The sequence below is a fragment of the Sciurus carolinensis genome, chromosome 1, assembly GCF_902686445.1.
Source record: "Sciurus carolinensis chromosome 1, mSciCar1.2, whole genome shotgun sequence".
In the NCBI taxonomy this organism is placed as follows: Eukaryota; Metazoa; Chordata; class Mammalia; order Rodentia; family Sciuridae; genus Sciurus; species Sciurus carolinensis.
In genome coordinates this window covers 156788372-156805758 of record NC_062213.1, presented here as the reverse complement: position 1 = coordinate 156805758, position 17387 = coordinate 156788372, and the positions used below count along the sequence as shown (strand labels likewise).

General features: G+C 38.4%; 1 protein-coding gene across 1 annotated transcript in view; it reads left to right on the top strand.

The window, feature by feature from the left end:
• Positions 1 to 17387, top strand: part of Cachd1 (cache domain containing 1) — a 216731-nt gene that overhangs the window by 113108 nt on the left and 86236 nt on the right. The window contains exon 3 of the mRNA XM_047549751.1: positions 808 to 956. Within this exon, the coding sequence (XP_047405707.1) occupies positions 808 to 956 (149 nt within the window). The remainder of the gene's footprint in view (positions 1 to 807; positions 957 to 17387) is intronic.

Below are 17387 nucleotides of genomic sequence, written 5' to 3'. Positions count from 1 at the left end.
ATTCTATCAGTCATTTCATTTGGGTAACATTTTGTTTGAGGGGAAGAAAAACAACACTGTTTTCCTTGGAGATCTGTAATTAAGCTGTGGTATTTGATGGGAACAGTGGAGGAGAAAACAGTGTGCTTACCAATTTGCTTTCATTATTCCCACATGAAAGTAAATCATGATGAAGTGTTCTGTTCACAGCAGTTAAGAAAGAAATTTGTCCATCTTAAAGGTGTAATAGGCCACAAACATGCTATTTCTATGTATATATTTTGTTTTATATGGATGTCTGCATTGTGTAACTCCAGGGAATTGCCATTCACATGGAAGACTGAGAATGGTGTCCTCCGGGGTTGTATGGGAGGAGGTACTGAATGGCCTTCCCTTCCATGATATCTCCTCCACCCACCCAAAATCCATGTGAATCCAGAACCACTAGTGATAGAAAACGTCTCTCCTCTTTTTTTCTTCCAATCATTATTATTGCTCTGTAACTTACAATGCCTACTATCATGTTGACAGTAATACAGTGGTTAGACTTTATTTCCTTTTTCCAGCAAGGCATTTTATGAATAGCTGTGATTCCACTTGAATTTGTACACATGACACGTTTGTAGTACATCATCATCCTTTATGAGACAGACACTATTTTATTGCTGAGTTTCCTTCTGCGACATAGTGGAAGAAGACTTGGGTGTGCTTTTTTGTTTTACCTGAAGTTTAATAGCTGCAGCTTTTGGCATGAATTAATTATTTGAAGGAGTACTGTGGGTCATTGTCTTGGACTTGCCATTTATTCTGCTTCCTGTCATCCCACAGCTAGCCAAAAAAATCCGGGAGAAATTCAACCGATACTTGGATGTGGTGAACCGGAACAAGCAAGTTGTGGAAGCATCCTATACCGCTCACCTCACCTCCCCGCTGACTGCGATTCAGGACTGCTGCACTCTTCCACCTTCCATGATGGAGTAAGACTAACATTCTTGTTGTTGATGCCAGGACTTGAGTTGCTCACTTTCATATTCAAAATACCTGTGTTTGGCCTGGGGTGGTGCAGGCCTGCAATTCCCCTGATGGGGGAAGCTGAGGCAGGAGGATCACAAGTTCAAAGCCATCCTCAGCAATTTAGTAAGGTCCTAAGCAACTTAGCCAGACCCTGTATCAAAAAACAAAAACAATTTAAAAACCAGGCTGGGGATGTGGCTCAGTGGTGGAGTACCCCTGGGTTCAATCCCTGGTACCAAAAAAACAAACAAACAAACAAACAAAAAACCAAACAAACAGAAACCCCTGTGTTTGTGTTTGTTTATTGAAAGATATGCAGTTTGTTTCCTACTATTTAAGCTAAACCCTTTATGTTTTCACAGACAAGTGATTTTTAAAGTAATATGATTCAGTGTTCTTTAGAGCTAGCAAATTCCTGGACCTTCCTAGTCATCTTTTTGTCATGTTCAAATTCAGGTTCAGGAGCATCAACTATAGATTGAGTATGGATTCTACTAAATCTAGAAAACTGCTCTTAAACCCTGAGTAAGACAATCCCATAGATTTGGAAACTTGCTTACTTTAAAGAAACTTGCTTACTTTAAAGAAATGCTTTTTATCTTTGAAAGAGTAACAGAAAAAAAAAAAAATTACCATTTCATACTGTAGAAGATACTATCTTTAAAGCTCCTAAGGGAAATGTGATTTCAGATATTATTAAAACAGGATTTTTGCACGTTGGAGGGTATTTCTATTTATTAGCCTTAGCAGTGTTTCTCTCTGGAGGAGTTTAGGGTCATATCATGATGGAAATGTCATTGGAAAGGATCATTCGTCTAGAGAAATGCAGAATAATTTTAAGTTTGATTTCATCCTCTATTTAGCTGGGTGTCCTTAGTCTACTTACTTAATATATATTTTTGTCATCAGTTTATCAGTATTGACAGTCTTGATTATACCAATCTGCTAGAGCTATTTATGTTAAATGTTAACATGCTTTAAAATCATGAGAATAAATGTTATTAAGTATATATTTCCCTCATGTAATTAATGCTCTTGAGACTAGGCAAGGAATGGATACGACAGGTTTTGGGTGGTTAAATTAAATGTTGTTTTGCTTCCACAGCAAATTTTTACTTTTAGATTTTAGGTGGGTTTTATAGGTAGCAGGGAATCCTCAATTTATTTTACTTCTCCATTTATGTGGTGTTCAGATGAATCTTTCTCTGATTTGCCCTATATACAATCTGAAGTAGCTCATACTTGTTCTCTAAACTAAATGTAAAACTTAACACAATTTGGAATGATACTGTCTGGTTAGGACTTACCTCCAGCATGTAATCCCCACATGGCCTGGGATATTTAGTGCCTTTTTTTCTGGAATGGGAACATTAATTAACGTTGATTAATGCTCATTTCACAAGGTGCAGTGAGCATTCAGTGAAATCCAATTAGAAAATATTTTGTAAACTCTAATGTCCTAAACAAACACTAGCCGTAATACTTTTCATATTATATAATTTAAAAATTATAATATTTCATATATGAAATATAATTTTCATATTATAGTGAACTTTTCATTTTTTGTTATTAAGTTTTATCATAGGAACCTACACTTTTCTATAGTTGGGGACCAGTAAATGTGTTGAACAAGTTTATCTCTTATCTAAAATGAGGGTCAAATTGGGAGGGTTTGAGCACCTAAGGAATAATCATGTTCAGGAAAGGAGAAAATATAGTATAGTAAGAAAAAGTCACTTGAGATAGAAATAGACCCCACCCCCAGTGGGTGACAATGTCTGGACATATTTTCAGTTGTCACAACTTCAAGTGGGCTGGGAGAGTGTCTACTGGTATCTAGTAGTAGCAGCCAGGGGTGCTGTTATCCATCCTAAAATGCACAGGACGGCCCCCATGAAACAAAGAATTGTCTGGCCCCAAAGATCAGTGGTGTTAAGATTGAAAATCCCTGTCTTAGAAGATTGAAAATCTTCCCATAAATAACCAAGTAGAACTAGTGATCTTGATTAAATAAATAAGTAGATTGATAGCTAAATCTTGAATTGGCAACTTGCTACTGGGAAAATCTACCCTATTATTTGCCTACCTGGTGAATTTCTCTTGAAGTTTTAAGGAATAACTCTACAATTGCCCTTTTAACTCTTTTATCCCTCTCTCCTTATTTTCTTTGGCCCTGGAAGAATTACTAGCTCCCTGGTGTTTGTTTCCACCATAATGTTCATACAGCTCTCTAGAGTGTATAGAACTTAATGTATCATACGTTGCTGGTGGTGAGTCTGCCTCCCCTGCTGTTCTGGGCAGGAATTACACCTCTTCCAATTTTTCTTGTGCCCCCCCCCGCTATTGGGGTTAATGACTATTTGTTGGAATCCGGATTAATTTAAATATAAGGATGAGTAAGAAGATGCCTAGTCTCAAGAACTGTGTAAATTATTGGAGGATGGTGGCAAGTAGTAAATGTCACTAATAGTCAGGGCAAAATGTGATTCCTCAAAGTGGTTCCTCAAAGCAGAGAATTGAACCAGGCAGGTTGTATCAAAAGTTGATTCTGTGAATTTCAAAACTATGAATTGTATTTGATCTGGCCCTTGAGAGGAATGTCACACAAAAATAATCAGACATGTTCATAATATAAATAAAGTTAATATATTCCCATTTAGATAGAGAAATGTGTAAGTTCTCTTAATTTCTAACAGTAGGGTGTTGGTATCATAGGGATAAGATGGTAAGATGCAGCCAAGCTGTTGTAGCTGATTTGTGAAAATGGTCAATACACAAACACAGGAGCACACACTGCAAGTTTAGAACTACTTACATTGGATGTGTTTTCAGGAAAAACAGTGACTTCCATTTTGAACATATCCAGATAAGGTTCATGTCTGAGATAAAGACCAATTTATTTGGCAAAGTCAAACTACCTGTGCTGCTCTCCTCAAAAGATTGGACTGAGTCAGCAGATTGGTTTGAGTGACTGTCACTCCTTCAGAGGCTGGGCTTCTCCACTGAGTGTTGGGTGCAGTCTTCTCCACTTGCTGGGAACAGCTGACAGAGCCAGGAACTGCTGTTTCGGGAGAGTTTTATAAAACCAAGGCAGTCCTGAGGGTAAAGCTGCATGATCAGAAGATGTACAGATGAGCAAAACAGGGACCTCTGATGACAGGTGAAAGAGATAACTGACAACAGCTGTTTACAGCAGCAAGTGACAAGTGGGAACTGCCCTTCTCTTCGACCAAGTCTTCTTGGCATTGAATAGAACTCCCTTTCCAGGAAAAGATGTGTAGGAATTTTTGGAGTGAGTCCTGAGGTGATGTTTTTCCAGTGATTGTCTAAACACAGTCACTCTCTAAAATTACAAAAGCTCCTCAGCTTTTAAATGAAGATGCAAAAATCAAAACTTGTTGGGATAACCAGAGCAGGAATCCTTAGCTTGCTGCCATTGCCCCAGTTCCTCATAAAATGCTTTTATATGGCTTATTGTATCTGTCGAATTATCCTGCTGAACACATCTTCAGTTCACTCTTCCCTATATTTCAGTTCTTCTGCAAATGTCTACATTTTGAATCTCAGGGAGTTCACAATGGAGTTAAGTGTAGAAAGAAAGAACTCCCAGTCTCACCAAGTAGCCTAAAGGCATGATGAAAAACAGTTTTTTCATTTTCGTTTTATGTCATAGCTTTTTGACTCAGAGATTGACTTTAGAAGTCACTTAAATTCTGAACTTTGGTTTCCCCAAGTTTATGAAAACAATAGTACCTACCTCACAGGGTTGGTGTAGAGGAGGTGTTTTTAGGTTGTATTTAGAGAACCTTTATTATTGGATTATTGTGCATTCACTCTAATTTCCTCTATGCCAAGAGACACTTTATTTTTTTTCCCTCTCATGGCAATCACATAAAATTTCTTTAAAAAATAAATATAGCTAAATAAAAAATTGAATTATTTTGAGCAAAAATATCCACTCAAACAAGATCAAAATTGTAAAAATGATATGAAAATGACTTAAGTTTGTGAAAAATGGACTCAAGATTATTACAGAATTCCTTCTGAACTATGAGATATTATAATTCTGAAAGCAAACTCTTCAAACTTTTTATGTCTGTGGCCTGTATCTGGCCATACGCACATGTATTAATACTGCTCTTGTGATGAACGTAAGCAATTGGACCTCAGATAAAGGATCTCCACTCTTAGTTCTGGATCTTGTCCATCCTTAAGTCATCTGGGCCCTATAAACATTTTTTTTTTTTTTTTTGTAAACTCAGCACTGCCCCAAAGCTACAATAGCTGCTTGTTACTAACATTTTAAGAGCCTGTGACCTGTTGACCTTGCTTCTTCTCCAAATGTACTGAAGATGAATTAGAGCTAAAACAATGTTTTTATAAATAATTCAAACCAATGGCTCATTTTTTTTTTTAAATACAGCAATAAATTTATTTTGCACATTCACATTTGCTCATTTTTACTTTTTGTTTTAGGCCAAGTTTTTCATTTCTACTGACTTATAATCCATATTTGATTTTTTTCACTGTGGCTTAATAGTGCCTATTTTAGAAAACAAAATAGAATGCCCAGTTCTGAAGACCCAAGGGGTTTTAAGGAGTTTATTATAAAGCATTCTGCCCAACATACCCTGAAGGTTATATTATGATGGCAACAGAGAGAACCTGCAAAGTGGCAGAAAATTGATTTTTCAGATGGGTTTGATACTTTCCTTCTCAGACCAGTCAACTCTTAAAATTCTTGCTCGGGAGCCTTGGAAGTTAATGATTTTGCACAGTGCCTTGCATAGTGATTAGGCACTCTGTCAATGTTTATTAAAGGAATGATCTGAAGAATTAGCATTCTCTAATATGGAAAAACAAATAGGTTAAGGCTCAATCTAAGACAACTCATTTTCAATGGTACAACTTCACAGAGCTTTGAGAGTGGGTTCATTTATTCATGTAACTTAATTAACAGCTCTTTGTGTTGGGTTGGGTTAGGTGATGCGGGAGGGCGTCTCTTGCAAGGAATACACAAACACAGAATAAGCCCAGGGACTCTACCTGGCCTGTAGGTGTATTTTATTTGGCCCCAGAGATATTTGAAAGTTTTTCAGATTTTTAAAATTTTTAAATACATTGCCAACACTTAAACTTTGGGAGATTATATATTTTAAAAATTCAAATATCTGTGATCTCTTTAAAAAGTGGGGTTCACGTTCCCACTTGGCAACAGTCCACTCTCATAAAAAGCCACTCCTCCACCTTGAAGACTAGACTCGTGCTCTCCATCATCTGCAGTTCCCACGGACCTGGGGTCTGATGTATGACACCCAACCCATTTCCCTGGCTTTTATCACCTGCTTGGCCTATGACCTTGGCCTACTCTTGATTTTTAGAGTAGTATGATGTTAATAGATTTGACTTAGAAAAATGTCTTGTGCAAGTGAATTCCCTGCTATGCCAACTTGAACTCCCATCCTCCTCCTCTTGGGCTTTGCAAACCCTAGCCCTTAAGGCAGAGCACTAAAATTATCCATTGCTGAAACCCGGTCTACACAGAGATGAGGCTTATTGTGTGCTTCTGCAACCTTCATCCAATCAGCAGACCCTGCTGATTCTGGACTTTTATATAAGCCAATCAGTAATTTTATCTTCCACATTTTTTAAGCCCTTTCTCTCTTCTGTCCTCAATTTCTCCTATATATGTTACTGCCTGTTGGCATTTTTAAAATTTTCGATGTCTTTATTTAATAAGGAGAGAATAAAATAGGATATACTGGAAAGAGGAACTCAAGATTTTTATTCCTTTTTGTATCTCCAGTGGAGTTCAGTGCCTTGTCCTCCTTCACTTAAGACTTGTAAAGAGCCGATCTTGGCAGGAATTGGCATTAGGGCATCTAGTCCTGGCTTGATAGGCAAAGTGATATTCTGGTGGAGCTAGAATCAGTAAGCAACTTCTTTCCTAAGCTCTCTGAAGCCAGCCACCTGGAGCCAGGAGACTGCAGATGAATGATATTTCTGTGTGCCCATCAGGGGAGACTTTAAAAGCTTCACTGATTCCGAAAAAATGAAGAAACTCTTGGAACCATTGACAATCAAATTCCTGCTCATTTTTAGGAAGCTTTTGAGTTGGGCATCCGCAAAGAGTATACAGTCACCAGGGAAGGCAAACAGAACTCATTTCATTTTTAAGGAACCCAAATTTAGTGCATTCTCAGCTGGCACTCACTAGAACTCTGATTTCAGGAGTCAAGTCTTATCACTCAACCTCTTGAGGGCATTGTGCTGCAAACAGAGCAACTAGCATAGGTTCTGATGCAAGAATCACAGACTCCTGGTTATAATTCCCTTGAATAGCCAACTGTCAGAACCCTCTTTGTCAATTCGGATTCTCCAAAGAAACAAAACCAATAGGGATGTGTGTGTGCATATGTGTACAGAGAGAGCCTTAGATATTTATTTTAAGGAATTGACTTTCATGATTGTGTAGGTACAAGTCCTTTATCTGCAGCATAGACTGGCAGGCTGCAGATCCACAGAAGAACTGTAAAGTCCCAAGACAGTCTGCTGGGAGAATTTCTTGTTGCTTAAGGAGATCATTGTTTTGTGTTTTTTTATTTTCTACTAAGGCCTTCAACTGATTGGATGAGACCCATCCACATTTTGGAAAGTAATCTGCTTTTCTCAAAACCTACAGTTTAAATGTTAAATTCAGTCAAAAAAGAAAATCCTTCACATAAACATCTAGGATAGTGTTTAACCATATAACCACGTATCTGGATATTAAGTTGATACATCAAATTAATCATAATACCCGGGCTGGGGAGATAGCTCAGTTGGTAGCGTGCTTGCCTTGCAAGCACAAGGCCCTGGGTTTGATCCCCAGCACCGCAAAAAAAAAAAAAAAAAAAATCATAATACCCTTCAAGAAAGGATAGCTAGATTGTGGAACCCACCTAGATGCCCTTCAATAAATGAATGGATAAAGAAACTGTGGTATATATACACAATGGAACATTATTCAGCCATAAAGAAGAATAAAATTATGGCATTTCCAGATAAATGGATGGAATTAGAGAATATCATGCTAAGCAAAATAAGCCAATTCCAAAAAACCAAAGGCTAAATGTTTTTCCTGATAAGTGGTTGATGAAGGGTGGGGGGGGGGTGGTAAGAGAAGAATGGAGGAACTTTGGATTACGTGGAGGGAAATGGGGGAGTATGAAAGATGGCAAAATGAGACAGACATTATTAGCCCGTGTGCATGTATGATTACATGAACGATGTGAATCTACATTGTGTACAACCATAGAAATGAAAAGTTGTACCCCATTTGTGTACAATGAATCAAAATGCAGTCTATAAAAATTTTTAAAAATAGTAATTTTTTAAAAAAAGGATAGAAAATTGGACTGCAAAACCTACTATTAAAGTTAAATTTTTATTAATCTTCAGATTGACAAGGGAGTGCCAGCTCTTACTCCTAGAAAGTTCTATTGTATTCTTCTCTGTTTCTCCTTTTTAAAGGTCAATGCTCACGTTAATGAGTCCCTGGAAAGGAGTGTCAGTATTTAAGACATTTTTTCCCCATGTAAATTGGTTGCATATCTTGTGACATAATTTAAATAAATTCTATATTATCATGCCTGGTTCTTTAAGCATTATTGACATTATGAGCCCAAAATAAGTTATTAGGGAGTTGTTTTTAATTTTGATGATTAACATGCTGACTCATCACATTCAGATTCTTGTGCTCAGCTCTTGAGGAATTTGTAGTAGATTTAGATGCCATGATTTCCATTCTTAAGGGACTTAATTTCAAGTCAGGGTTTTTGTTTGTTTTTTAAACTAAACTCAAACATGAGCTATCATTTTTAAGAAGGGACTAGGTCTTTTTCATTAATTTATGTATTAGCTTTTCTGTGGTGCTGAGGGTCAAACTCAGGCACATGCGAGGCAGGTTCTCTACCACTGTGTTAAACCCCAACCCTTATTTTATTTTTTAAATCAGCTCAGACTCTACCACGGTTGAAAAGAAATATCTTGAATAGTACAGTGTTTCATTCACTTTAAGTTCAATTGTGATATAGATTATGCGGTAGTAATTTAGTGCTAAGACTAGGTGGACCTCTACATTCTGCTGCTTTGCCGTGTCAACTTAAGAAGTTCATTTAACCTCATTGGCCTCGGTTTTCTTAACTACAAAATGAACAGTTTGAATTACACTCTAGAGACCCGTCCAACTCTCAAGACTTATTTAATTTCCTCTAAACATCTTAGGAGGGTTGGTTTTTAACTGAAGCCACTTGCCATTAGAGGCAACTCTTTTCCTACTGTTCAAATTATTAATTCTGAATTCCATGAGAGAACTTGTTTTCTTTCCTTTTTGAAAGTTACCTAGAAAAAAGAGAGGTACTATGTGGCAGAACCCATATAAGTTAAATCTCCCGAACATTCATTAATTTTTAAAAAAATAAAGCCTTGTGGAATAGTTTATGAAAGAAGTGCTTCTGTTGCAAGTTAAAGTAGGAAAAAGATTTGAACGCATGAAGATATGGAAGGAGAGATTTCCTGGAGCAAGTGGGTAACATGAAGAAAACCCCATGGATGGAAATGGCCAGGAGCACTGAGATGGACTTGTGTTTGGAGCAAGTGCTGGAAGAGGCAGCTAAGATGGTGTACATCTGTCTTCCCAGCTACTTGAGAGACTAAGGCAGGAGGATTGCAAGTTCAAGGTCAGCTTGAGCCACTTAATGAGACCCTGTCTCAAAATAAGAAATATAAAGGGCCTGGGGATGTAGCTCAGTGGTAGAGCACTCCTAGTTTTGATCCCCAGTGTTTGGTGGGTAGGTAGGGGGAGAAGAAGTTGGATTAAGTGGGAGGGGTGGGAGGGGTGGGGTGGAGGGGAAAAATATAATAAACATCATTACCCTATGTAAACGTAAAAAAAATAAATAAAAAAAAAAAAAGAAAAAAAAAAAAAGAAGTTGGATTAATACAGATCATAGAGAACCTTAAATGCTAGACTGCAGAATGTGAACATTATTCAGCGGGGTTCAGGCTCCATAAATGAAGTAAAGGACAGTATGTATCCTTCATCATATCTCTACAGTCTGACCCATGGAAGATAATAACTATTAGTTGCTTGAATGAGGCAATTCATTTAAGAATTTTGAGAATGGGAATAAAAGAATGAGACATAAAATTAAGTGAATTGTACCTGTAAGAACTAGAAGACCTAGTCCGATTTCATTTATGTAGTCAGGGAGCATTTATGTATGTAGGAAGAGGCCTGGGGAACTTTATGCATGTTGGTACCACAGAGGGGGTTTATTTATTTGCACTTGGTATGCTCTCTCCTCTTAGTCACTTGAATTCAGGGACCCTGTCAGGTTCGACTTTGGATTTAATACCTTGCTTGAATGGGTCTTCTGTAAATAGACACCAAAGAAGTTAATGCACAGTAACAAATGTGAATTTGTTCTTAGTTTTTGCATTATCAGCAGTGATGGTGCTATCAGATTTATCAAGTTACTTTACCTCTAGGCAGAAATCAAGCAATATTGTGTTTTTATGTCCTTTAATAATAGTCTCTGCTTTCACCTGGGTATTGAAATAAGCTCTGATATAAAACTTACATTGATATTTTCTTAGTTATCTCTTTTCAAATATATATAATAAATCTGTTACATGCATGGTGAACTTAAAAATACACAAAATTTCCAAAGCCATGTCTTTTTTATTTTGAACTCAACTTGCCTTTATCATGTTGAAGGTAATTAATGTGTAAGACATTGTCCTAGATACTGTCTGGTAGACAAAGATGAACACAGCCCGTTATTACCTTCAGAAGCTCCTAGAACACAAGTGGATCAGGCTGAGGCAGACTGCAGCAAGTGCCTGAAAGCCATGAAAGACCGTTTCAGAGGAGACAGAGAATATGATCAGAGGCCTCTGATCAGTTTGATGGAGAAGTGGTAGGCAATTACGACTTGAAGAGTGGAGCTTCCACAGATAGATCCAGAAGAAGGCTTCAGACCAGAAAACAGCAAGTGTCCATATAGCATTTGAGTGTAGTGAGGTGGCAGACCCAGCTGGAGCAGTGGGCAAGGGATAGACTACAGTGGGTTCAAAATCCTCGGTGCCTTAGACAGCTTTCTTTCTCTATGTGAACAATAGGTTTTTTAGCAAGAAAGGGCTGTGGTCAGGTCTGTGATTTGGGCAAATTAATTAGTTGGCAAGTGAAGACTTATTATGATGGAGAGGCAAGTTGCCTCTCATCAGGTTGGGCCAATTTTAATAATCACAAAATATTGTTACTTGGAGGGACAACTGCAGGAAAGCAAGAGACATTTGGTGGTACTGTGAAACTGAATGTAAAAACCGAGTGCAGAATATGTAGAATCTGGCAACTAGATTTTACTGGAGGTTTTTGTGAGAAGGAAGTTTTTTTTTTCCTTTTTCCTTTTTTAAAATTTTTGGCAGTACAGGAGTGTTCAGTTTAAGTGGTGTCCCACATGTAGGATGATGAGACTTAACAGGTTAAATTGAGCATCTTAGAGGATAAGGTCCTGCTACTAAAGAGCAAAAGACTTTTTAGAGGAAAAAGAATTCAGTATGAACATTTTGAGTTGCATGTAGATCACCCTTGGGAGATGTTTGGGCAAGCAGTTGAGATTAACATACAACATCATTTTATTTTCATCCCCCAAATATTTTTACCCCATAACTATGTCACATGCATGGCAAAGTCAAAATGTGTAGATTTATTTTCAGTGCATTCTTATTTTAATTGACACATGGTAATTGTATGTATTTATAGGGTACAGTATGATGTTCTAGTACATGTATTCATAGTGTGATGATCAGATGAGAGTAATTGGTATATCTACCCCTCAAGAACGTCTACCTTAATGTTCTGTGTTAATGCACAGTAGAGGGTTTTTTAATAAAATGTTTCTAGATATAACAGCTGAATCACCTACAGGCAACTCCTTCTTTTTTTTCTAGCCCATCTTTAAGGTAGTGCACAAAGATACTATGAAATAAAAAACTTATCCCCATATGTTTTATTTCTTATTATTACTGCTTTTTAAAAAATATTTAGATGTTGATAGAACTTTATTTTTATTCATTTATTTATATGTGGTGCTGAGAATCAAATCCAGTGCTTCACACATGCTAGGCAAGCGCTCCACCACAGAACCACAATCCCAGTCCCATTATTACTGTTCTTATGTGAAATAAAACATTGTGACTTAGCACGGAACTTTTGTGCTTTTGACTCCTGTTCTTTTGTTCCATGTCAGAAGGTCAAATAATCTGACAAGCTTGGTCCTGGACAACTGAGTTGTGTTTTGTGTTTTTGTTGCAAAGTACAGTGTGACAGAGCTTTCTCTTTCATGCAGGTCTCCCTCCCCTATCATCTCACATTCCACTTTTAATGGTTGCTGTTACTGCAGGCAAAGTAAATGTTACAGATGGAGCCTTTATGGATATTACTGCCAGAAGAACTTGAGTTGAGCTGAAATTCAATGAAGATTTTGCAAGTGCTTTGCCTTTCTGAAAACATTATGTAATCTGTATAAAGAGAGTAACATGTTTATACCTCAGTAAAATACTTTCTTGTTTTTTGTTTTTATTTCTGTAAACATTAATTCACTTACATTACATCCTTTGTGTGGTTTCTGAACAACCTGGTCAGGTAGGAACTATTTCTGCCCACGGGAGGCCCTTTCTGTCTTACACAAAAGGAAAGAGGACCAGAGAGATTGTGGTAGAGCTCAGAGGAGTGAGTTTGGAATTTAGGTTTCCTGACGCCAAATGTGGTTTTCTTTTAATGATAAAATACTTTAGCCAAAGGTAAAATTGGAGTGGCTCATCTACCCATTGAACTGTGTGTTCATTCTTAGAATTTCTCTTGAAGCTAATGAGCATCCAAGATTCTAAATTGAGCAGAAAACTCTCATTGTCTGGCTAGTTTGTTTCTCAGTCTAAAGCCATGTTCCCACAGCAGTTTGTGTGATTTCTGTGTGTGTTTGTGTGTGTGTGTTTGTGTGTGTGTGTGTGTGTGTGTCTGTCTGTCTGTCTGTCTGTCTGTCTGTGGTACTATTGGTGAGCACCTCACAGCACAGCAGAAAGTACCTGCCTTTGGCTCTACCGAGAATATGCTTTCTGGATTTTTCTGAGTGACCTTCACTGGCAGAAGCATGGGTGACCTGCTTCCCGGATTCCAGCATTGAATTTCACCAGCTGCCTTTTATGGATTATAGGCAGAGTTGGTTTGGAATTTTCTTTTTAAAAAATCTGATTTCTCAAACAAACTAGCTAGTGGACTATACCAGCTTTAAGAAATAGATCCCATCTTAACTGAAAACCAAAAACCTCCCTTTAAACTTTTTGTGTGTTTTATTGGACTGAAATAGCAAAGTGTTTTCAATGAAGTCCTAGATTTAAAAACCATTCTGCTTTTTTATGGGGACTTGCTTTATCTGGTATGGTAATAGGCATTTCTATCTTTATACTCATTGTTTTATTAACTTTTTAATGTTGAGTCAGTAATTCCTTTTGCGGGTACATCAGCCACAAGTATTCTGTCTCCTGTGTGTCCTGTTTTACAGAACAGGGAATTTGGATGGGTCTCTTTCCTCCCTGGTGCATTATGTGCCTAAGAGATGGAACTAGTCCACCTCCAAGGCCAAAGCTGACTTTGAGCTTCTTAGTGCTTCTCTCTGACGTCTGTGTCGTGCCACTCAAAGTTGTCTGCTCCATACTGACCACTCAGGGTGCGTGAGGGGAAAGAACACACCTGGTTTGCAATCTCAGGGCTCTGCTCCTGCAGTCTCAGCCCTCTAGGTTTTCTGCTTTTATTTATTCAGCAGAGAGTGACTGAACTCTTCACTGGTCTCACTGTGGGCTAAGCCCTGAGATAAAGAGGCAGAGGAAAAGGGCTCTCCCTTTGTGTTTTCCAAGCAAGAAGAGCATCCAGATAAATAACTGTAAAGCGAGTTGAGGCATTACCAGAGTTCAGATGACTGGTGGTCAGAGACGCTCTGCAGCAGCATAAAGAAAACCTGCCTATTTTCTGGTTTTTTTTTTGCCCAGGTGACCTTCTTTCCTCTTCTCGTGCCCACTTTCCAACCTGCTAATGAGGAAGATAGGGCTAAATGTTGTGGACCCACTTCCAGTTCTCCCTAGATGCCACCTGTGCAATCTCTCAAGCTTTTGTGAAAACCAGATAATACTGCCTGTATGGAAGGAAGACCTGAGATCACAAGGTCAGGGCCTCCTCAGTGTCTGCTATGGTGGAGAAAAGGTTAACAAGAAATGTGTTTGTCCCTATGACACTTAGACCTTGCTAGAGAGAGAGAGGTACTTTATTCTCCAAAAGCCTTACCTTCCAAGGGCATTTGAAGTCAGTCCTTATTTCCAGTCTGACTGAATTGCTGAACCCTGAAAGTTTAATCCTCATTACTGATAAGAACAAAAAGAATGTGACTTATCACTCCCATCTCTGCAGAGATGGAAGGAAAAACCATTTCTCGGAACATGATTACACGTTATTTGACAGCTTTTCAGTTTGCCCATTAATTTAGGTGTTTGAATAAGTAAACTCAGTTTGGGGGAGGGGGTTCGAGTATCATTGACTTTATAAATGTGATGGTTCCTTTTTGAAGAGATCCTACTCTTACCCTTTCCTCCACCATTCAAACAGAGTTTAAATATTTGCCACTGCAGATGTTTGATTTTTATCTTAGCTCTTTCTTTGTTTAACTTTATTCTCATGGGTGGTTAAGTGGAAGATAAGGGGGTTCTTGTTTAATTCTTTTCAACTGGTGTTGCTCAAATATTTGGAGAGCAGCCTCTTCCCAGAAAGAATGAGCAGGCGGGAACCTGATTGAATAGAGGTGAAGAGCTGTGTCTCCAAGTCGTATCACAGCAAGCCAGACACTGCTAGGCTGTCACTAGGGTCAGGCAGTCTGTGGAACGCGGGTGTTTCTAGTGTCCACACCTTCCTTTAAAGGCCCCTGCAGCTACTGGTGAGGGCTTTTGGCCTCCTTTGCTTCCCAGAAAATGTATGATGTTCTTAAAACAGGACCTGGGAGTGCAGCAGCAGCACGGGCAGCCAGGGCCTGCTCGTGCCATGAACTCCATTGAGAGCCTCGTGGCGTTTGTTTTACATTCACTCCTGAACTGATACCAGGTCTTGTTTTCAGAAGAGAGGATATATTTTTTTAACCTTTTGCACTTGTCTCAGCATTTTAGCCGAGATTAAAAACAAGCAAACAAGTAAAAAAAAAAAATCCCCTGCCCCATTATCTGTCATTATATTAGCTTTGTATATGGACTCAGTCACTTTAAGCCTTGCTCTTCAGAGAAATCCACAGGGATTTGCTTTTTAAATCATTGACTTAAAAATGTATCCATGAACAATAACCGCATTTCACCACCACTCTTGCAACCCACACAAGGGTGTGGTTTTTGTGTGCTAGGTGATAAATTGGGCAGGCTTCCCTGGAAATGTTAAGGAAAATCCAGGATTCAGAGTGATTTGCCTGGCAAATCACCTTCCCTAGGAAATTTAAACAAAGACCAAGAAAGATTCAGGAAGTAAACCCCAACTGGTGTGTGCGTGCGTGTCTCTCTTTCTCTTTTATATCTTTTTCTTTCTAAACTGGGACTCCACTGCAAAGTTGATTTACACTGTGAATCGAGGCTGAATGAAATCCAATTGGAACTCACTTGAACACTGTTTTGATGTAAGATTCAAAGCTTCTGCAAATTTATTTTATCTTCTACATTTGCTGATCTCCTGCTTGTAAATCCTGTTGAAGGAGAATAAAAATGACTGCAGCCTGATGGGAATTAAATGTCTGAAGTTCAAAGCAGTTTGCACATCAGAGCAAACGTCAATCAAATGAACATCTTGCAAGGCAGGCAGGGAGTGAATTTCTCCATGGAGAAGAGATCAAAGTGGGAGTCACAGTTCTGTTTTTTCCCTCGGGATGCAGTTTCGATCAGTTGTTCATGAAAGTAAATCCAGAAGGAAGTTTTTTTTTGTTGTTTTTTTTTTTTTTTTTTTTTTTCTTAAGGGGTAAGGGATGGAATTATTTCTCTTGAAACTGAAATTCAGGAACTATTTTTATTTCTTATGAAAAGTATAGGAAGCAGTTTTAATCCAATATCTCCAGGTTTTAGAGTCAAGGTCTAAAGGAGATTTAGATAGGATTTTTCTATTGCTGTTACTTTTTTTTAAAGCACACATATAAAGACTGAAGCATATCAAACCTCTTAAATTGAATTGCCCCCTCATTTTACATGATAATCTATGATTTTTATTAGTTCTTGACCTTTTCATAAACCTGAAGTTATATAAATGTGATTGGCAACTAATATACTTCTCAATGTGAAATCTTTTAGTTTACTCCTAAGAGTAATTGACCCGCTTTATAAAATATCTCAAGCGTGAACTTGATATTTCCCACAGTCTCCAAATCAGGGTGAACAGCACACTGCTTTTTATAAATTACTTTCCTCAAAGGCACACGTGCATAAAACACATTCCTGTTTTTGGCAAGGCAACCGTTCCTCCAGGGCCCAGAGGTAGCTAACAAGGATGGCGGAGCATGTTTCACTCCTGTGCTGGAGTCAAGTAGGGTCTGGAATCCAGACAGAGCTGCATTAGCGAGCGTGAGTGAAGGGCGGAGAGATGATCCCCTTTCACGTTTGCTTCCAGGAATTCCTTCTCCTAACCTAGCTGGCCCGCCTTTTCCTCCTGTTTCTGGACACACTTTTCCTCCTACATCTCTTAAGCCCCTGCTGACACCTGCTTCCTTACCTAACCAGCAGGTCAGTGGTGTAGTTAGTGGGAAATGCAGCAGAGTGGGGCTTACTTCCAGGTTTTTCATGTGAACTTGGCTGGTGGATGGGTGCATGTTCCACGGCCAAGCTGCTGTACGCGTGAGAGAACTCAAAGAAATCCAAACTATTGTGAGATTAAGTAGCTGTTCAATGAATATTACTGAATACAATGCCCAGAGCTTTCTGGTGACTTAGCTCTCCGCCCTGTCTCATTACTCAATCAGCCAATAAGAATTGATGGCATACCCACATTCCCAGCAATGTGCTGGACCTGAGAGAGAAAAATAAATTCTCAAGTAACTTACAGTCCCACTGCAGGAAACTAAGACTTCTCAAGTGCGGGAAAGGTTCTAGAGAGAATTGGGAGTTCCAGATCTCCCTGGAGCAGGGAAGGGCATCAGTTAATAGGGATTCCATAACAAAATCTTTTGGCATCTCACCCGCATTTATTGCACCTTTATTTGGTTTGTGAGTCAGGCAAAATAAGTAAGATAATTTGTTTATTGTTTACAACAAAATTTTTCAATTTTTATTGATGCTCTGGTTTG